The 22,281-nt window shown below is 41.1% G+C and overlaps 2 protein-coding genes across 17 annotated transcripts in view; one reads left to right on the top strand and one right to left on the bottom strand.

The window, feature by feature from the left end:
* Herc3 (HECT and RLD domain containing E3 ubiquitin protein ligase 3) overlaps window positions 1-19,411 on the top strand; it is a 176,249-nt gene extending 156,838 nt beyond the window's left edge. For 4 of the 7 annotated variants that reach the window (XM_021261066.2, XM_004848064.4, XM_021261065.2 and 1 more), the window contains one exon: window positions 518-19,411. In XM_021261066.2, coding sequence (XP_021116725.2) covers window positions 518-726 — 209 coding nt within the window. In that variant the 3' untranslated portion in view covers window positions 727-19,411. The remainder of the gene's footprint in view (window positions 1-517) is intronic. The other 3 variants (XR_015452864.1, XR_015452863.1, XR_002396187.2) reach the window with 3 other exon arrangements.
* Fam13a (family with sequence similarity 13 member A) overlaps window positions 15,182-22,281 on the bottom strand; it is a 324,922-nt gene continuing 317,822 nt past the window's right edge. For all 10 annotated transcript variants that reach the window (XM_021261074.2, XM_021261071.2, XM_021261073.2 and 7 more), the window contains 3 exons: window positions 19,404-19,600; window positions 18,756-18,857; window positions 15,182-16,712 (listed from right to left, as the gene is read on the bottom strand). In XM_021261074.2, coding sequence (XP_021116733.2) covers window positions 16,586-16,712; window positions 18,756-18,857; window positions 19,404-19,600 — 426 coding nt within the window. In that variant the 3' untranslated portion in view covers window positions 15,182-16,585. The remainder of the gene's footprint in view (window positions 16,713-18,755; window positions 18,858-19,403; window positions 19,601-22,281) is intronic.

Here is a 22,281-nt window from a genome sequence, read left to right as displayed (position 1 = left end):
AATAACAGCTATCTCTGTCTCTCGTTTATGGGGGCTTTTTCTTTGTCAAGTTACCGGTGCATGTTGCAAGAGTGAAATGCCTGATGTAAAGTCTGGGTCAGCTCTTCTGGTTTATAAAAAAGAGAGCCAGGGAGAGGAGAGCACATGGATCCTAAAGGGAAACGCAGGGGCCAAGGTGGTCCAGATCCTAGATATCTTAAGTAAGGGACCTGGAAGTCACAGAGATTTGGTCTTTTTCCTGGTTTCCCTAAAGGCAGCTCCTCCTTTTCCATGTCAATAATTTCTTTCTCTCTGATTTCGTGAAAGCTCAAAAAGTTCATGAGGGTGTACATTTGATTGAGGCCATTTTTACTTGAGGCCATTTCGGAGCATCTGTCCTCCTTCCACTGGATGCATATTAGCATTGTACTTCCCCTGTGAGCCACAAGGTGTCATGTCTTCCTCTCTGTCACCAGGAGGACCTCTGAGATCAGCTCCTGTTTGCATAGCTATTAATGCAGTCTCCTTTTCCCTACAGTGTTTCTGACTGGCAGTGACCGGATTCCCATCTATGGTATGGCCAGCCTGCAGATTGTCATCCAGTCCACAGCCAGTGGGGAGGAGTATTTGCCCGTGGCTCACACTTGCTACAACCTTCTCGACCTCCCCAAGTACAGCAGCAAAGAAATTCTGAGTGCACGGCTAACCCAGGCTCTTGACAACTATGAGGGGTTTAGTTTGGCCTGAGGCTCCCCAGCTTGTCCTCCGTGTCCCTTCCTTCCTCAGTGTCCACACTGAGGTCTATACAGAAAATCATGGGGAGTTATTTCTATTTTTTTACTGTCTTATGTGGGTTGGGACTTTTGAATCCTGAACCTAGTTCATGTGTTTCTGGGGTTGTAAGTAGTTAACCTTTTTTGGAAATCAGGGGTTGGGGATGGGATGATATTGGCTTTGGTATGGGAGGTGGTTTTGATTTTGTTTTATTTTTGTTTTAAAACAACTACACAGTGTTTGTTGCACCTGTGAATGTGTTGCACTCTGCTGGATAAAATGGCAGTAGCTTCTTAAGCTTTTCCCAAACGTCTTTCTTAGCCTTGATCTTTCCTCACAACGCTTTCTTGTCCTTCTAACTTCTCATTCCTCTACAAGAATGATTTTGACTGCTCTATCCCTTCTTACCTGTGCATGCAAAACATCTCCTTTCTCTACAGCCTTGGAAATTCCCTGGCTTCTTGTAGCCCTACACTAACCAAAAGGAGGAAAGGACTACATCAGAAGGTCCCAATTTCAGAAAGCTGAGCATGGGCAGAGCCCTTGAGAGTTTCAGGGAGACTCTGAGAAAATCTTCCTGAAAGAGAAAAAAGTTTTTAACTAGGTATGGAGGTGTGTGGCAGTGATCTCAAGCTACTTCTCAGCCTGCGTGGGAGGCTGAGGCAGGTGAATCACAAGTTTGAGGCATTCTAGGCAGTTTAGTGAGATCTTGTCATAAAATTATTAAAAAGCACTGGAGATGGAGCTGAGGAGTAGAGCACTTGCCTAGCATGCACAAGGCCCTGGGTTCCTTCCACACCAGTACCAAAAATAAATAAATAAAAATACTTAAGGGAGTAGCAACCTTTTGATGGCTGTGCTCAGCTTCTGCTCCTTACAGATATGCAGAACAGTTTAGGGTTGTACTTGAGCTTAATTTTGTTTTGTTGCTCAGCCATGTTCCTTTGTCAGTAATGTGAACTGGTAGGCCTCTCACTTCTTCTGTTACCTCGCTTTTGGAGCAAGTTGCATTAATTTTTTTAAGTCTATATTGCCCAAGAAAAGTAGAAATAATCCATTTCTTATCCCTTTATCACTTTATGTCCTCTACCACTTTCTCATTCCTTCCCTCCTCCCTTACCTTACTTTTCCTTCCTTCCCTCTTCTTCCTATCCTTTTACTTAAATCTTCTGTCTTCTCTACTAGATGCATGATATCTGTTTTGTTATTTTTATTTAAATTGCAAAATTTTTGACTTATATTTTTTTCTTCTTCTCTAATTGTTAAGACCTATGGATATTCTTTGTCATGCAATTTTTGTTTATCACATTTGAAATGTTTGTTTACAGTGGGATTTCAATGGGGATTGTGTTTAAATCAAATATATATATATATATATATAAAATCTCAAAAATGACATATTCAGTGCTCTTCATCATGGGATGAGAAAATTCTACTTGATTAAGGAACCCATGAAGCCTAATTTTAAATTCCTAGTACTGGAGAAAAGATTTATTTATATAAATGAAGTATTTATGAACCGTGATACAGCATCAAATCTCAATGAAGGATTGTAGATTTTTGCTTTTTCTTTTTGTTTTTAAAACTTACTCCAATTGCTAAATTGGTAGTTTTTCAGTCTTTATAAATACAAGATTAAAAAAGATATACTGTTATATGAAATGTTTATTTTATATGTGTGTGCATATAGTTCAGTATTATGCAATAAATTTGATGTTTTAACTTAAAACTGTTTCTAATTGTATTTGCAGAATGGACAGCTTGCTTTCAGTGGAAGCATTAGGTCATTTACCCAGACAATCTATTAGAAGGTCAAATTTGGTTTCTGCAGTAAGAAGGTAGACCCAAGTGCTACAGAAGTGGAGAGGAAAGTGGGGGAATTAGCATGGAGAAGGATGGGGTTTCCCACAGTTGTGCTGAGTACAAAAGCATTTTCTAGAGAAGAGAGTGGCCTTAGCCAAGGCTCAGGTGAGGATAATTAGGGAAGAGTCTGGAGCAGTTTGAAGGGAGCATCAGAGAAAACGGAATAATTGCAAATAAGCCTGGGGGGACAGAAGATAATTTGGATGTGAAGAACCAGGCTGGGCTTTAGTGAATAGGATTTGTTCAGGAATTCAGAAGGTGAGGTGATATGGCTAGAGTCTGGCTTTAAGAAGGAAAATGTGTAATAGTATATATTTGGAGGAATTGGAATGGGAAGGACTGAAACAGAAAGACAGGAACCCAAAGCAGTGATGGTGGCTGTAGTGGAATTAGAAAACAGCAGATGGGCAGGAGAGAAGAGAAAATAAAGATGAATCAGACTTGTTCACATAATGAAAGTCATTTGCCACTTACAAATGTCGTAAGTGAGTGGAACACAGCTGAGTACCTTCAATACATTTGTAAAACAAGTTGATGTATTGTTCTGCCAGATTAATAGGTGGTAAAAAGTAGTAAAGAGAACTGTAGCTTTCTAATAATAAGCTCTTCAACAAACCTACATAAATAAATAATTTACATAACCCGAAGGTTGAAGAGCAAAGAAATCTCATTCTTAATTTTGTTTAAAAATAGCCATGTTACCTTAAATAACTTGGGGGCCTCAGAATACTTATCCATGCAATAAAGAGATTGGACCAGATACTTTTTAAGGTTCCTTTGAGCCATAAAGTTCTAGAATTCCATTACTGACAATAGAACCTGCACATAGAGACCCCTAATAAATACTTATAAGTGTTATATGAATGAAATTCTGTACTGCTCCTAAAACACATTTTTCTGGAGTAGTTTCCTTTTTCCCCCTTTCATCACTTGTTGCTTTAGAACATTCTACTTTTCTGGATATTCTAGATTTCCCACAAATACATTTCTGGACATACTTTTACCCCTGTGAACCTTTGGATAGCCCTTCACTGGCCAGATCACTTAGCAATTTAAGGAAGTCCTTTGGCAATTTTGTTTTGGTAGGTAGGGTTCAGTGAAAGTGTAACTAGGCAATTTAGCAAATTCTGATAGTTCTACCCATCCCATGTGAAAGTCCTCTGATGACTTGTCTAGTATTCTACTGGTAATTATAGGAATTAAGGGCTGGCAAACTAACGCCTTTGTTACAGTTTACAGTTTTAAAAGGGTTGAAAAATATTAAAAATATAAAGACTATCTGACCTACCAAAACTAGCATATTTATATCTAGTCTTTTACAGAAAAAAATTTTGCCAATCTCTATGAAAACAGACTTGCAGAAATTATGATAACAGTGGATAACCTTATCTTGGGACCATCTTGTCATAATTTGATGCTGAACCAGAGAAGACCATTGTTTGGGCTTTTCTGCCACGAAGGTAAGAAAATTATGTTTTGTCTAAGATTAATGCACAGAAATGGATACTAAGATTCTGATTTTAGTAGTAATAACTTGCATTGATTGTGTGCTGTGTGCCAGGTCCTGTGTCAATATTTACAATCTACTCTCCAGTTTAGTTGCCACCACAGCCCTTCTGGCTCTGCCATTTATTACCTGTGTGGTCTTGGGAAGTTTTGCTAATCTCTCTGTACTTCATTTTCTTCCGTTCAAGAAGGGGACAGAAATATTACATACCTCATGGAACTGTTACAAAGATTAAATGAATTCATGGAAAGTACATTTCTATGCCTAGCACATAATGAGCCGCAATAATTATGGTCATCACTGTTATTCCAGTTTTTTACCTGAACATAACTTGTTCATTATCACAAAGTGGTGGGCCCTGGACTTGACCATAACCTGTAGTACTATACCCAGCTACTAGGTTGGGGCAGTACATTTGACTGAGGCTCCACAGTGGTCAATAAAAAGGAACACTGTGATGCCACAAGTGACTTCGCTGAGCACACAAAGACATCACAGTGAGTTTTGTGTTTCACTGTGGTGCACAGTTCAGTAATGATGAGGCGTGCAGGTCTCCTGTCATCTGCACCGGGTCTCAAGTGCAGCAGAGGGTCACTGACTGGGGGCCTCCATTGACATTTAGAGATAGGGGCCCAGGTACACTTATGGCCTTGCACTGGTAGAACAGTTCCTCTTCATCCTGCCCAGCATGCCAGTGGGTACTGCTATGGTCAGAGTGTGTGAAGCCTGACTCCCATGGTGACATTAGGACATAGGGGTTTGGGAAGTGATTGGATTTGGTGATCAGGCAGAGCCCTTATGAGTGGAATTAGCCTCCTCAGGAACACACTCCCAAAGAGGTGCCTTGCCCCTCTGGGGACACAGTGAGAAGTTACAATCCGTGAGAAAGCAGGTCCTCACTAGACACTGCCAGCCCTTGGCCTTGGACTTTCCAGTGCCAGACCTGTGAGATAAAAACCTAGTCAGTACTTGTCAGGCCCCTTTACAAAACAGAGATGGATGAGCTTCATGTGTATCAGCTGATTTTCTTTGTAGAATATTTCTTTTTTAGAAAACACTTAAAATTTTTGATTTTTGAATAATTTCAGGTTTATAGGAAAGTACTAAAAATAAAGTTTTTATGTCGACATGTCACTATGGTACATTTATCAAAACTAAAGAACCAATATAGGGAGATTACTGTTAACTAAATTCCAAACTAGATTTTTACCAATTTTTCTACTGATGTCTTTTTCCAAGGTCTGATTCAGGATCTCACATTGCATTCAGCTCAACAGGATTTTAGTTATGTATTGGGATTCAAGGCTTTGCCTTTGGTCAGACCTGGGAGTTAGGTAGGGTAGAAGAAATAAGGATGGTATAAAGGAGACAAGAAAAATTGTAATTTAAAAAATTGTATGTTTAAGAAAAACCACAGCTTCAGGACACAAAAGTTACTCTCTGTTACAATGCCTTTTTTCTCTTCCAGGAAACTAAAAAAAAAAGGCTAAGTCTTAAAGATACACTAAGTCTATAAATTGAGCCCGTGCTTTCTACCTGTAAATTAAGCCTGCATCTTTCCTCTAATAGATACTGTAGATTTACAAATTCTACAGACTTCCCTCCCCATGGAGATAGCACTAAATCTAAACTTGGATACCCTAAATCTAAACTTGAAATATATGCATACAGTTGCAGTCTAACCTACCCTACCAAGAGCCTGACAGACCCTAGGAATACACATCCTAGATCATTCATTTTGGACCTCTCACTGATGGGTCCTGAAATTCTTTTTCTGTGACAGAAGTCAGTGAACCTGTAGCCTACTCCATGGGTGGAGTGAGTTGAACTCTCCACCTCCTTTTTGGGGTGACCTCTGTGGACCCTGTCTGCTGACAGGTGTGCAGGTATCCTGTGCCCTCTGCACTGCCCCTGGGCATTGTGCAGTACAGTCTCCCCACACAGGGTACAGGGAAGGTCCTCTTAGGACTGGTAGGTTGTCTGGCCACCCCTTGGGTCCTGGAAGACCATTGGACCTTGGCAAACTGTTTAGTGTTCTCAGAAGCAGGAATTGCTGACCTTCAGGTTTCAGATGTTGGCAAAAGGCAGCATTTCCTATGGGAAAACACCTTTTATGAGAAGGAGGAGGAGGTTTGTATTTATATAAGTTTGGCTATCTCTGAGTTTTCAAGAAATGTTATGTTAAACTTTATTGCAAAACTTTTTAGATAACTATGAATTTCTAGGAGGGAAATAGGGTATATATAACCAGAGTTACTTTTCCACTCATTGTCCTATCTTCTAGGAGATATTTTTGAGGGGGGAGAATAAGGGTAGCTTAGTATCAGTTAATTTCTCCCAGAACCATAGTTTGGGATTGGTAGTCAAATAGTTAACGGGAGACAGGAAAGGTGGGTCAAAGGAGAGCATATGATAGAATAGGAAAACAGATTTGAGATGATGCCCAGTAAATTGAATATTTTGTCAGGGACAAGCATAGGTTAAAAAAATTTCAATAAAAGCTACTCTGCAGAATTTCATCATTTCCTTTTATTGAAAAATTTAACTCTTGGTTGTCATAAGTTTTCTTTGGCCATTAAAATGGAACCAAGCAATTTTACAGTTAAGTCTCTAAAATGTCTACAAGCACAGTGCTCATGTTGCCTTTACTAATAGCAGAATTGCTGGAGTTAAGTCTTCTGATTTGTGAGTGTCTCTAGTTTTAAGATGCTTTTGTGCATGACCTGGTCATCCATGGCTTCACCTACAGCCTTATGCTGGGGAACAGGATTACATGGAGCAGAGAATGGCAGATGTTGGTCCCAACACTCTGCTTTGGTCTGCTAACCCTGACCCCGATGCAGTTAGAAGCTGTGTGTCCTCATGGAACCAGACATAGGTTTGGGTTAACCTCTGTCATGCCCTTTACTTGTGTGCAGCAATCTAGTATATGCATAGATGGGTAGATGCTGGTGAAAACGTCTACCCCAGTATGGTCATACTTTTTGGCTCCTCATTAATAACAGCTGCTCCTATGGAGTAGCCAGTCCAAGCTTTAGTGCTTTATTTCCTTTCAAAATAATGGAGTGTATACACCTTACTTATGTGTAGCACCAAAAAAATTAGTTCAGATGTCAGCCCCACCCCACAACCTGAGTGGCTGGAGGCTTGGCAGGGTGCACAAATCATATGGTCTTCAGATCTTTTAAAAGCTGGTTTTCCTCAGCCTAATCCCATGAGAGTTAGATACAATTTATAATAATTATTGATTTTGTCCCCACGGGTGTTGAACTTCCTGAGAAGTTTATGAATTAAACACACACACACACGCACACCCCTCAAATGCAGCTAAGTGCTAAACCAGATTAGTCTTTTCATAGGCACCTTTTCTTTAAAAAAAAAAAAAAAAAAGGAAATGCTAAGAACAGATTCAGAAATAGCCCAATTTCCCCACTGAATCATCCAAGGGCAGTGCTCTTCAGGGCTAAAGTCAACACTAAGTGCCAGCTGGGTACTGGCTCATGGTCTCAGGGTGCTGGTCTGCTAGAGCCAGTTTCTTCTTGTTAAAAATGGGTCTTTTGACCTTTTATGTCTGAGCATTCTCAGGAGCTCAGATGTTTGTGAACCTAGTACAAGGACCCTCAAGTTTAAGTCATTGGCAGAGTATTTAGAAGAGCCCTGCATCTGTACCTTGGGCAATGGGGGGAGGGGGACAAAGCCTCATTCAGTGCCACTGTGAAAGTCATTTGAAATGAAAGCTTGCCCTGCTGTGGCCCAGCAGTGGCACCCTCAGCCTCTGTAGGTTAATGAGGGTATGGAGGCCCCAGGTACTTTCCCAGCCTCAGTCTCCACCAGGGGTTCTGATAAAGTTTCCTCTACTCATTAGGAGCATGCCAAAATGGGAGCAGCTTTCCTCCCAAAGTTACATTTAGTTTTTAGTTGTTAAAAATACACCCTGAGACAGAAATTGCAGGACACTGAAATGACCTAGAAATCCATCCAAAGGTTATTCTGTTCCTTCATTCCACAGAACTTGGGCATTTCCACATTAGGCTCTGTTGCTATCTCAGTTTGTTCTTTTTTACATGTCTGAGCAGATTTGGACTTCCCAAAATGTTTTGGGGAGAAGCAGACTTAAAAGGGTTTGTCCTGTTCTGTCAGGAAAGGAATTAAGCAAGTGTTAATACTTCTGAGAACACAGCACATGGGTTTTGATGAGATTTGCTTGAGCACATCAATAGTCACAATTTATCTTACCTTTTCCACAAGAGACTGGGTTAGTGTTCCCATGAAAGGTGGTTCATCCTTCTAGCACTAATTTGTGCTTAACGTGCTGGAAGCATATTCTGCTTCTGACTTACACAAACAAATCAGAGGGTGATGGTTGGGGAATACTGGGAACTACAGTTCCTTTTTTGCAGTGATTCCAAAGGTATTGTTGCCGGACTTCAAGAGAAGAATCGTTACCTCAATACCAGCACTGTTTTCTGTGAAGGATTTACTATGTGATCATTTCATAGTCGTCCATGTAAATTCCCAAAATGATCGTATCAGGTAGGTGCTATGATTATTCCCATTTTCCACAGAAAGAGGCCTTAGGAAGGTAAGTAATGAGCCCAGGACATACAGCTGGGCTATCTGTCTAGAGAGAGCCCCTCAAGCATCAAGCCGTATTTGTTCTGGTGGGTGCTGTCAGGTGTGCTTCTCTGTCAATTTAAGATGCTAGATCAACTGGTGAAAGTGTTCACTTCTACAAACACCCAGCGTGTAGTCTGCACGCTCCTTGCACTAGCAGCATGGAGAATATCAGAAAGACATTCGTGTGAGGTCCCACCAGAGCTACAAATGCACCCCAAGATTCCAGATACTTGTTCACATGCATATGCAAGGGTGAGAGACCTTGCTCTCTGCTCCTGTTCCTCTCCTTTCCTTCCCTGTGCCTAAATTTTTAAAAAACATTTTTTTATTGAGGGTGTACAACATATTTTGAGATACATATCGTGGTGAAATGATTACCACAATTAAGCTAGTTAACATCTGTCACCTCACATACAATAATTCTTAATTTCCTCTGCTTAGAAACATTTAAAAGAAAAATGTACTCAGTATCTCACTACTGGAGACAGTAAAACAGTTAACACTATTCTAGATGACTTCTTGATGTCTCTCAATATACATTAATGCATTTTTGAAAATAAAACTGGCAATGCTGTTTTGTAACCTGCCATTTTGCTTAATGGAATACAGTGGACACCTATTCAGCTCAATTCATGTCAACATGTTTTTTGGATGATACAACTTTTATATATATCCTCCTATTACTCTCTTATACTCTTCTCCCTCCTCCTTATTTTCTTCTTGTCTAATAATAGTTGCCTTCATACTTTCTTGTCATCACTTTTAGTTTCTACATATTAGGGAAGCGTGGTACTTCTCTCTCTGAGTCTGGCTTATTTTGCTAAATATGATTTTCATTTTCCTGCAAATGACATAACTCTATTCTTCTTTATGGCTGAATAACACTCTAGCGTGTGTGTGTTATTCTCACTGTCTTTATTCATTTATTTGTTGATGGGTACTGAAGCTGGTTCTGTATCTTGGCTATTGTGCCTCAATAAATACAGGTATGCCAGTATTCCTATAGTATTCTGACTTCCGGTATATACCAATGAGTGGTATAGCTTGGCCATATGGTAGTTCTATTGTTTTTTAAGGTGGCTCCACACCAATTTCTATAGTGGTGATGCTAACATATTCCTAACAGCAGTATAACAGAGTTCCTTCTTGACCCCTCACCGCATCCTTACCAGGGTGAGAGACAGGGATCTAGTTTCAATCTTATATATAGATAGCCAGTTTTCCCAGCACCATTTGTTAAAGAGACTGTATTTTCTCCAGAGTATGTTTTTGGTCCCCTTGTCCAGAATCAAGTGGCTATAGTTGCGTGGGTTTCTGTGTCCTCTGTTTGATCCCATTGATCTGTGTGTTTATTTTTGTGCCAGTACCATTTTTTTTTTTCACCGTGGCTTAGGATAATTTGAAATGGGATATTGTGATGCCTCCAGACTTGCTCTTTCTGCTTAGGATTGCTTTGGGTATTCTTGATCTTTTGTATTTCTATATAAATTTTAGGATTCTTTTTTCCTAGTTCTGTGAAGAATATTTTTTGGAATTTTGATGGGATTGCATTGAATCTGAAGATCACTTTTGGCAATATGGCCATTTTAACATTAATTCTGGTAACCCATGAACATTGGAGGTTTTTCCATCTTCTTGTGTCTTCAATTTTTTTCTTCAGTGTTTTGAAATTTTCAATGTGGACATTTTTACCTCCTTGGTTAGATTGAGCCCCAGGTATTTTTTTTTAAAGCTATTGTGAATGGAATTGTCTTCCTGATTTCTATCTCACCTAGTCCATTATTGGTGTATGGAAAATATGTTGAGTTTAATCTTGTTCAGCAATTTTAAATTCTTCGAAAGTAACAATTGACAATGTATCAAAATGTCTTAGGAAGAGGTCTCAAAACTGCAGAACCAGAAGCATAAAAGTTTTCTGCATATCTTTTCAGAAATTACATTCAAACATGTAAAAGATTATGAACTTCAGAACTCATAGTAATATAATTTGTACACACATAGGCCAAAATGGGGAACTGAGTGGTCTCAGAGACTTGGTTCTTGGCAGCAATTCACACTGGGCTGTGTTCCCTGGGCAGCTGCTGCATGACGCGGTCACCCTTGTGGTACAAGCCTTGTTGCTGGAGAGGAAAAGTGAGAAGCAAGCTGTCAACAACTCTAGCTCCTGCCAAGCCCTATTTGTCTGCCTGCCAGCCAGGATTCTAAAAATGCATTTGGGAAGTTTGACTTTTGGCTTTTACTAAATATGAATTTCTACTCTGTATATACAGCCTTGGTGAGCTGACCTGGCTTAGGGGTAAATCTGATACATTTTGTCTTACAAATTCAGCATCCGTTTATAGAATAGGTAATAATGAGGCCATTGAGAGAGTTCTGCGACTCTTCCCCCAATCTGCTCCCTCCTCTGGTGTGTAAGTCCTGTTCTGAAATTCCCATTCTGGTTTGCAAATTATTAGAGGACTAGAAGCAAAAACATGATGTAGGTGGGATGACTTTGGTGTTCCATTAGGCTTTGTTTGAGGCTGTAAAATTTAGCTTTACTTGGGCTTGTAACTTTCTGGTTCCTCAAAAGAGGCAACATCAAAATATTGAAGGAGCTGGGTATAGTGGTGCACGCCTATAATCCCAGCAGTCTTTGAGAGGCTGATGCAAGAGGATCACAAGTTCAAACTCGGCCTGGCAACTTAGCCATTTAGTGAGACCCTGTATCAAACTAAAAAAAAAATTTAGAAGGCTGGAGATGTGGCTCAGTGGAAAGGCCCTGGGTTCAATCCCCCCATATGCATTTTAAAAAGTAAGAAAATCGAGGGTCTCTAAATGCTGCCTGCTACTTCTGCTGAATTTTCTTTGGACCCCAGTGTTACAAAACTTAAACGTTTCCAGATGAGTTGCAGTTTTGGCAGGAAGGTATTGAATAGCATGTTAATGCTACTGTGTCTTTGTACCATGATGCTGGACTGGTCTGTGTCCTGGTTTCAACACAAGGACAAGGTTCCTACTGCAACCCTTAATTTTTTTTTGAAGACACTTGGGAGTATGCTTAGCATCTGTAGTTTGAAGGACACCTGTGCCTGTCTCCCATGGTCAGGTGGGGCTCCTGCACCCACCTCTTGGTACTGTTCGAGGCTTGCTGCACAAGCACTCACAGGTTCTTCACACTGGGCCTGGCCTGTGATGAGCAACTCAGAGGGTAAGGTGCTCCCTTCACCTAACATGGGGCACTCTGCACTCAGGTGTCTGGTGGCCTTGTTCCAGAATAGTAAATGCCTAATGTCATTCACCTCCAATGGCCTGAGTATTTGAAAATTTTGCTTTAATGCCTTTGTTTCTGCACCCCTCCAGCCCTCCCCACCCCTTTTATAAATGAAAGGCTGCTGAGCATAGAGCACAGCCTATTTTTCTGGCCATGACATGGACATGCCTAATGTGTACCCAGTTTGCTTCACCTTCCAGTGCCCTCCCTCCCTGGAGACAGAACCAAAACATAATCCTCAGGAGGCTTTTTCGGGGCTCTGGGAGCCAGTGCAGGATTCCTCAAGGAAAGGCCGGGCCACAGGCAGTTCAATCATATAGTCCTGACACTGTCCTAAATTTCAGAGCTTGTACAGTTAAAAATATTTTATATTTTTAGGATCATACAAAATATTCATGTACAAAAATATACTAATTCTTAAAATTACACTTACAGTTTTAAAAAAGGACATTGGTCATTTCAAGTGGTCTCTGCTTACATTTTATGTAAACATTACAGTGGGCCCATATTGCTTAGCTAAAACGTATCGATTCCTGGTGATTTTCACAGTATAGGTGCTTTTAGATGGAGACTTCGATCTGCCACCCATTTTCTTGAGTTATACATGACTGGGCCCATCCCATTCCAGGCCAAATGAGATTCCATAGAGAAATCACTGCAACTTGCTAAAGATAGGAATTGTGAATGTACATAGACTTCCTTTCGCACACACACTTGTGCTTATCTGTATTTTTGGTCTTAGTCTATGTATGTGCATCTGCTGTAAGGGATCATGGTAGAGGAGTACAGGAGTACAACCTGCCTGAGGAAGTGGCTGTGCCATGGTGCAGTGTCAGACATGCAAGTCTTCCTCCTGCTTGGAGTGTGCCACCGCCTGTAATAGTACCAGTGTGAATAGAGAAACATTTGAAAGTATGTTTAGTCAGTCGTTTACATTTTGAGGATCAAGTGTGTGTGGGGGGCGGAGTGAAAGGAAATCACAATGTGGTTTCCACCTACCACATGGGCATTGGGGGAATGGCACTTCATGTAGGGTGCAGGTTTGTCCCCCTCTGTTGCTTTAAACAAGTGGATACTGAAAAAGAACATCACAGAGGCACTGATCTTGGCACTGAAACCTTTTCCCACTTAGGAAAAAAGAATCCAGGAAGCTGTGTGTCAGAAGAATCCTTCTGAAGGCAAAACAATTTAGATAACAACCATCTTTTCACGCAGCAGTTAACAGTTTATGGTGTACAACTGTATACCACCAAAAGCAGGAGAAGGGCATCTTCATTACATTTTAAATATCTTTAAAACAACAAATTTTAAAATATGATTTTCCTTATAAATCGGTTGCAATTTTGGCTCCTGGGCCCAGTTCTGTTTCCTGAAAGCTAGGCAGCCTCCAGACAGAACCAACTTAATTGGCATCATGACTGTTCCCTTATGCTGATAATATATATCCAAGTGTTCACCTTAGAAGGAATTCCGAGCTCAGCCACATTCACAAATGCTCAGTCCTTAGGGGCTCCAAGACTGCTGGCCTGGGGACATCTTAATGCTGTATTTATGATACAGGCACAGCCCAGAGGCATTTGTCCTGGTTAGAAATGTCACATCTGGGAGCAGACACCCTGCTAGCCGCCCCCCCCAACCCGGAGACAAAGCAGACCCAGAGCTGCAGAGCCATCAGCTGGTCTCTGCTCTTAGCAATAAATAATAATCTCTGACTTCAAACCACGGGGAAGAAATCTTATATAATGGCTCACAATGCACATTAACTAGTAATTTTAAAAAATCAGTCATCCGGTTTGAAACATGTTTTGGTCTTTCCTGAGTTGGGGGATTGAGGAGGTTGTCTTGTCTCTCTTCTAGCAACAAAGGACAAACTTCTTGTCTTAAAACAAGGTCTAAATTGGACCTTACCCTAAACATTGCACCGCCCTGTCTTAGAAAGTGAATTATAAAGTGAAGTCCAAACAATATGATTCCAAGATGAAATACAGTAATGATATACCATGCCAAATATAAACACCTATTTCAAAGTTTACTCAAGACTGAACATTATAAAAGCAAGTGCTTAGTAAAATTATAAGGCTTTGCCAACTCTAATTCTTATGATCATATAACCAAGTTTACTCATGCTTTACCTTTACTTATCATTGTTATTAAATAACCCTTGACATTTATTTTGTTGGCATGTGCTAATAAACACACATGTTCCCAAGAGAGTGGAGGAACAACTCCAACCCAGAGCATTCGGTCTGTGTGAAGCCAATTACACTGGCCTCCAGGGCCTGGGGATGCTGAGCTGCAGAAATGGTTGCTGTGGAAACAGATTCGCCTTGGCATTTCTGGCAGAGCCAGAAACCGCTGAGTAACATGCCTTCAAAAATGACCTGGAATAAACATAGATCCCCCCACACCATTTGGGTTCCATTCTATAAAGAATGTAGGTTAGAAATTGCAAAGGAAAACACTTCATACACCATTTTTTTTCTATAACTTGATGTTTCTTTTATTGAAACAAATTTCATACAAATTTGAAAGGGGATTCCTGAATATATCTTTGAATTTACTTTTGGCAGAAACAACAGATTTTAAAACATCTAGTAACTTCTCACCTATATGTAGCTTTTTAAAAAAATTTATATTATAGTTTTTCAAAACAACACTCAGACTGTGCTTTAAAAGTTAACTGGTAATGATTTGATTTATATCATAGCTTTTTAAAGAGAACAAGTACTTTAAAAGGACAGACTAGACGTGTTTCTTAAAAAATACAATTTTTGGTCATGTGCACGATTCATGTTCAGATTTCAAAAAATAGAAAACATCCTAAAGTGCATCATTTTATTTATAACTCCTTGAAATTATAGCAATCGGCAATGTAAACAGTAGAGCAAAGAATATCAAACTATATTTTCATGTACATTTCAATTTGTAGAATTCTGTACCATCTTTAAGTGTGTAGATTTAAACCAGGGGCATTTCTAACACACAGCTCCTGTGTCTGTATGACTGAGAGGCAACTCAAAGCATTCATTTCCCCCACGCTCCAGTTAAATAGCTTTCAACTGACAGAGCTGCTCCCTCTTGTCCACACTAGACTGCTGTTGTATCCAGTCCACCAGGTGTTTCTCAAGACCCAGTTTTACAACTGACAAGGTCAGTACAGTTTTACACTCTTCCTTTTCTTTTTATTAAAACTGTACCCTTTAGGAAGTCAACTTTCCAACAGAGGAGGGCATCCCTGCTGTCCTGTCCATCCCACAACATTGTCTTCAAGAGGTGCAGCCTGCTGGGCACTGTCTTGTCCACCAGCCATGCTGGGCTCTGCCTCAAAAACAAAGGCAGACCCGACCCCACTTTCCTCAGGGCAGACACAGAAGGTGAAGAACAAATCACAAGATGACATCAAGCACACCGAAAAGATAAATGATTTGTTGTCTTAAATTCCCTGGTCCCTCCAAAATGTCTAATATAGACAGCTTTGTAACAGTCTTTGAAAAAATTAGAATTAAAATTGGCCACATACCATTGTTTTTTTCTTTCTATATATGATCTTGAAAATAGTTTGACTTAGATTCTGCCTTGAGCTACAAGATTCTGCTTATAGCTCTGAGGCCTACAATTACCTATCTGGGGATTTTAGTGCAGATTTATTTTTTTAAAAAATTAAAATCTGGTTAAGTATTCAGGAGGCTGAAGACCCAGGCTTCCTCTCCCATGATCCACAGCGTTTAAGCTTAGAATTAAGACTTGATGTTTGGCTAGGGCCAAAACCAGACAAGCTATCATATAGGCATGCTGGCCTTATTTAGTGTTGGATGTTAAAATCGGAGACTGCTAAAGTGCAGTTACTGTTCAGGAAACAGTCTGCAGGCTCTTCACCTGTTACCTGCTTTTAAAATCAGCACTGATATGGCTGCTGCTGCAATCCCTCTGTCCTCTGCAGATCATCCCGTCCTCATTGGGGATTGAAGCACTTTGTCAGCTCAGGAAGTCCTGAAGAAACACACTCTCAAATAGATGGTTGCACTGCCATTGTGGGCAGCAGCAGCTTCCATATACCTGAGAGGTGAAGGGGAAATCTGCTCAGATGCGTGGAGGAGGCGCAGCTCTGTGGAAAGGACACTAGAATGGCCAAAGCAGCAAATAGGGCTCCAATGCATGGTCACAATGGGGTCCAGGGAGAGCATGGCCCTCAATTGCAAGTTCGCTCTGCAGAGTAAGGTCCTGAGCTTGTTTTCATCACAGACCAAGAATGGTCTCATGTTTCTCAGTTATCCAGGGAAGAACAGGACATATTCTCTGGATGAGTGTGTCTAATGTAGTGACTCATCACTGCTAGTGTTAGTGAAGCTCCTGTTACAGTGAGTGTGCATGTGTGCAGCAATCTTGGCTTTCCCATTATGAAATTCTGCAGTCAGGTCACACTTCTTCTGGGTAAGCAGTTTCTAAGGCGGGCGATGGAAATGGGGTTGGAGGCAGAAGGGCTGCATGCTGGGCACGGCTAGCTCCAAGGCTACCTTCCAGAGCTGCTCTTTACCGGGAGAACAGTAAATCCTCTCTATACCTGACAGTCCCTTGCCAGGCTGGGCTGGCCCTTACATGGACTTGGAGTCAGTGTCTCTCTTGCTGATGAGCACCTCCAAGAGCCTCAGCTTCGCTTTTATGTGCTTGTATTCATTGTATTCTTCAGTCATTGGAGTGCGGTCTTCCTTCTGGACATTTCTAATGGAAACAAAGGAAAAGGGGACTGAAGACTATTTCCTGTTTCTCCTACATGATACTGTTCATCATATGGAGACTGGAGTTCATCAACCTGTAGAGTCAGCATGGACAAGTGTCGCCTGACGCCAAGATAGGACTGGATTTAGACAGCAGTGGAAGTTTTCCCCTGAAGGCACCACAAGCCTGAGTTAATAGTTAACCTAGCATCTTATAGAAGGCCTAAGAAATGAAGAAATTCTCTTAAGTATGATTTCATGTTAAGCATTCATATGAACTGAACCCCTTATTTGTACTTGAAGCTTTCTCATTTTTACATATTTCACCTAATAAACCATTAAATTTCTAATTATCAGTTGGCACACACAGCTGACGGGTTTGTCAAGAACAGATAGTTAATATTGCCACTTATAAAATTGCTCTTGGAATTTAGCAGTTGTATCACATACTAATCAGCCTTTATAGTTAAATGTCCAATTTTGCACGCAAATTTTTATATACCAAGTATTTAGAGCTTGTTAGGGGTCAAACACTGTACTAAGTACTTCATACCCATGATCTAACGTACCCAACAGCAGCTAGGTGCGAGGGTGTTACAGTCACACTCTAGACACATGATGACACCAGAGAGGGCACAGTGCTGCTGCTTCACTGGGAAACGCACACAGTCCTCAGCACCAGAGCTTCCTTTTTATTACAGAGCATCTGTGGGCAAGTAGCAATAGCATGGAGTTTAATGTGTTTAACAAACTAAAACTCAACTGATTTTACTCATGCTCTGCCTTGTTCTAGGAAAGGATTCCAGGTGGCCCTCGGCTGAGAGCAAGGACCAGGGCCTGGGAATCAGAGTACCAGCCACCCAGTCACCGAGTCACCATGCTGAGGGACTCTCTCTCCTCAGATGTGACATGGAGCCAGATCTTAGGACATTGTAGGTCCTTCCAGTTCAAAAATTTTTGATGAAGTTAAATTCCAATACTTATACATTAAAAAAAAGCTTGTACATGTTACCTAATTATATATAGTTCTTCATATATAGGATACTATACATAATCTATAACAATCACATGAAAACTGAAGGAGATAAAGACAAGCCAAAAATATGCCTGAAAGAGGTTGGGCAGCAAATTATTAATCTTGATTATCTTTGGATATTATTATTTGGGGAACTCTTACAACATGTGGAAAATGAAAAGCTAACAGGTATAAAATGTATAAATATTGAGATAGTCATTATAGAACAGATCCAAATCAGAAATGCTAAAAATAAATTTAAGAAGTAATTGAACTAAGCTGTAATCCAACACATTTTAAATACCAAAGTTGGTTTTTATGGTGCTTTTATTTCCCTGAACTTGAAGATGTACAAGGAAAACTCTAGTTTAATTTGACTATCATAAAACCAATTTAAAATGATAAGTCCTAACTCCAAAGTAAGAGATGCAGATCTAGCCTCGGGCTCCTGCTGTGACTGAGTAAGACATTCAGCGTAGTCACTTGTAAACATGAAAGACCACTTCTTTGCAGACTGCGTCTGTATTTTTTTATTCTGCCAGGGCAACTATCATCTGGGTTTTTTTTGGTCTGTTCGTTTGTGGGGCTAGTGATGGAAGCCAGGGCCTCATGCATTTCAGGCAAACACTCTACCACTGAGCCACATCCCCCCCCTTTATTTTTAAAACAAGCTTAAAAATCAGTGAAGATTTAAAGCCTCTTTTCCCTTATTTCTCCTTCTGGTTTCTTAAAAAAAAAAAAAAAGTGCTGTCAACTTGAAATTCAGCTCCAGGCTGCTTGTTTTGGCCAGGGATCTGATGTGACATGTTAGGGTTATGAATACCAGCTGAATCTGCATTGGTCTTGGACCTCATCCAAGAAGCAAATCTCATCGTCTCACCGCCAACATCTCAGGGTCCCTGCACACAAGCCCAGGGACCAGGATACAGGAGGGCAGAAGAGTTTGCACTGGCATTCCACAGATCCGAGCACACAAAGGGCTGCAGTGTGCGGTGAGTGGGGACGGGGTGGAGGCAGGGAAACATACACTACCTTCCGTTCTGTCTGAAGAAATTGTCTTCAAAGTCACGAAGTTTCTTCCGAATCCTTTTCTTTTCTTCCCTCATTTCCTGAAGGTGTTCCAAGAGTTCAGGTCTAAGAAGCAGAAAAAAATTTCAAGAAAATTAAAGTTAAATCTGAATTGTTATGAATGTAATGAATATGCAACTTGGTAAGGTCTGTGGAGAAAGGGAGAAGCAAGTGAACACATAAACCGTCTCGGGCACTGAAGGTCAGCAGGAGTAGGTGTTTTCTCTCTTGAAAGCCCAAATATGCCAGTGATAGGGTGCTGGGGCTTCCACTCTTTGTGAATGCTCAGCCACTGTGCTCTGTGGTATTTTTCTCTAACAGGAAGGGATGACATCCATGCTCAGTGTGTGTTAGGTGATGAGCTGTGGTGTACAGAAGCACAGGGCCATTCATAGAGACCTTCTAGTGTTTAAGCAAGATTGAAAAAGACTTCGGAAGCACCGAAGTCTGAACCAGAAAATTTTTCTTTTAAATCACCGTTTTCTTCACACACCCTCACCCCAGGTAAGTAAGTTACTAATGTTTTTTCGGTCATTTATTTGAATACAAACGCTCAGGTTATGAAAGCCATTTTTACTGAACCATTTCAGCACCCCTAGTAAAATGACATACATTGAAGCGGCATGGAGATTTGAAAGCCCCGTGTCCTGGCTGCATTTTGATGGTATTTTGTCATCCATTGGGGAAATAAACCCATCAGCATCATCTTCAAATTGGTCCAGAAAGCATCGTGCACTGAAATCTGTCTTCAGAGTGACTGTGACGTCTGGCTTTGCACTGCCATCATCTTCTGACCCTTCCTCTTCCTCCTGGAGAGAGACAGCAGCCCAGTAAAAATCTGGTCATGTGTCTGGATGTGCTTTCATTACGAGTGTGTTTTAAAAGATCACCTAATCATCCAGATTCCATATAGCTAGCTGCCTCTATGTCTGTTATAACTGAAATAAAAGCACCATTACAAAGGCACAAAGGTAAAATCGGCAAAACTGAGTGGCTTTTCCTGATCTTCTCAGCTGTGCCTTCAATCCTGTTTCTTGCACCATAGAAGGAAATGCCTCAGTAATAGGTTTTTGAATTTAAATTGTCCAGACAGAAACCAGACTTTTTAAAGGAAGAATTTCTTTTTGTGGGAGGAGTAACAATTTCTACCTATATAGTTTTTATAAGAATTAATTAAGATAATTTATGTCAGATACGTAATTAGGCACAGGTGGCTACAGTTAGTGCCCATCCATTTTCCTTGCCCTCTCCCCCTCCCTGGATGAAGACAAGGTAGATCCACCTGACTAGAAGCTCAAGGGAGGCAAGGACTTGGGTCTTTCCACTGCCATCCCCAGAGCCTGGCCAATCCCTGCATATAGTAGATGCTCAATAAATGTCTGCTAAGCAGTTCAGTAATTCAGGTTTGAAAAGAGGACTAAAAATAATTATTACAAGAATACTAAAGCCTGAAATAGATAATAAGTTACAAATAAGAACTTGGGACCTTGGGCCGGGGATTTAGCTTGGTGGTTTTGCCGCCTGCTATGCAGGCGCAATGACCTGAGTTCGATCCCCAGTACCAAAAAAAAAAAAAAGAGAACTTGGGACCATTAATGAAACCAGGTGTCTGGGCCTCCTGAGTTGTATTCCACAGTACTGAAGGAACTTAACAGTACTCCAATGTTTTGAGGTAACCCTAAAAATCATAGGGAAAAATAGCAAAAACATGTTTAAATGGAATTGTAAGTGGTAGGTATTGAGTAGATTCTAGAAGGAATTAATACATAATGTCTGAGTGGCTGGGAAAGAATCTTCGATCAGCTCGCTAGCACTGGCTCCTTAAAAATGGCTTTCCCTTTTTTGACAGGATGGTGTGATAGCTGCACTTCAACAACACGGTGAGCAGACTCCACAGGAGGAGAGCTGGCTGCCCACCTTTCTGCAGGGTAACATGAAGTGGAGGGACTCTCACCTCACCCTGCTATTCAGTATCTCCCAGTCATGGGGACAGAGACGCATGTGTCAATAACACAAAGTGGACAGGGAGGGCTGGTGTGTTAAAGAGAAGCTACAAGTAATCTGTTTCAGAACTGGACTAGAGGTATAAAAAGTAATGGCAAAAGTCCAAGGTCCCGTCATTAGGTTAGGTTTGGCAAGGCAAGGCTGGATACACAGGTGGGAACTGCTTCCCGGAAAAGAAAGCTGGGGCTGTACAAATACACGGCACAGTGAGAGCCAGGCAGGAGGCAGGGCCTTAAACAGTGGCTCTTGCTGTGGTGCTTTTGCCCCTAGGAGACATCCGGCAAGGTCTGGAGACATTTCTGGTTGTTGCAACTAGGAAGGGATAGTGGTCACACCCTGTTGGATGGAGGCCAGGGGAGCCAGTAAGCAGCCTGCGAAGGACAGGCAGCACCCTGAGCACTTAGCTCGCTTAGTGCCAACTGTGCAAGGCCGAGGTGCCTGCTGCGCGAAAGATAAACTCACAGTCCACTGACAGCGGCACCGGAAAGGACCTGGAGAAGCCAAAGTGCCTCTGCTGTCCACACCAAAGAAGGGACTGTCCCAGCTAAAGCCTTGTACAGTGATGACTGGTGCTGGTTATCGGTTGAGAAGGACACAGGTGAGCTGCTCTGAGGTCTGGAAGCATGCTACATAAGGAGCAGCGGTGAGTGCATCTGTGTTACACCACAGGGCCAAGCCATGCCTGTCCGACAGCGTGTAACCCAGCCAAGAACAATAAACATGATGATTTTAAGTTTTCACTGTGATATTTGATATTTTATCACTTACATATTCTAAAAATGCTTCCTTGGTCTCCCAGAGTGCTGGGAGTATGGGCATGTGGGCTTTGTAATTTTTTACTTTTTAACTATTACAGCTGCTGAAGCCCATGGAGTGAGCAGCCTGCCCTCCCCACACTGTAAAGGGGATCCCGATCCCCTCATGGGGACAATACCTAAATCTGTCAGAGGGGTTTTAGAGCGGGTCTCTGCAGTGGATGAGAGAACTGACCAGGTTTCTTAGGCCTGAAAATTGAGGGCTTCAGAATTTGTGCTGGTTCTGTTTCTCACACAGTAAAAATGGGAATGGGTTTTAATGAAACTTCTTAGAATTTTCTTATCTGTACACACACAGCAAGTTTTAAATTGTATCCCACTTGCCAAAAGTTAGTAAAGCACAAACACAGGGTAATGAGCTTGGCCAGTTGGAACAAAAAGAAACAGGAAACAGCACCATTTACAAAAACAGTGTAATCACTGCAGAATTATCTGAAATTTTGACCATAATGTGCCCAGATAATAAGCCAGGGCCAAAATACTCTCATGGGAAAAAAAGGCTAACATAATAATGGGAAGAATGTCTTATAAAAAGAGTACCACTAGGATATCAAATAATCTCTTCAACTGTGCTTTTTAATTCTTGTGTGAAATTACCTGCCAAACTTTCTTCTTTCATCAACATAAAGGATTATTATAAGAAAATACCTTGGGTTTTTTGTGTTTGTTTT

This window comes from Heterocephalus glaber, unplaced genomic scaffold (assembly GCF_053883595.1).
Source record: "Heterocephalus glaber isolate CG9 unplaced genomic scaffold, H.glaber_assembly_v1.0 deba00001454, whole genome shotgun sequence".
Lineage (NCBI taxonomy): Eukaryota > Metazoa > Chordata > Mammalia > Rodentia > Bathyergidae > Heterocephalus > Heterocephalus glaber.
This window is presented reverse-complemented; position numbering and strand designations above follow the sequence as displayed.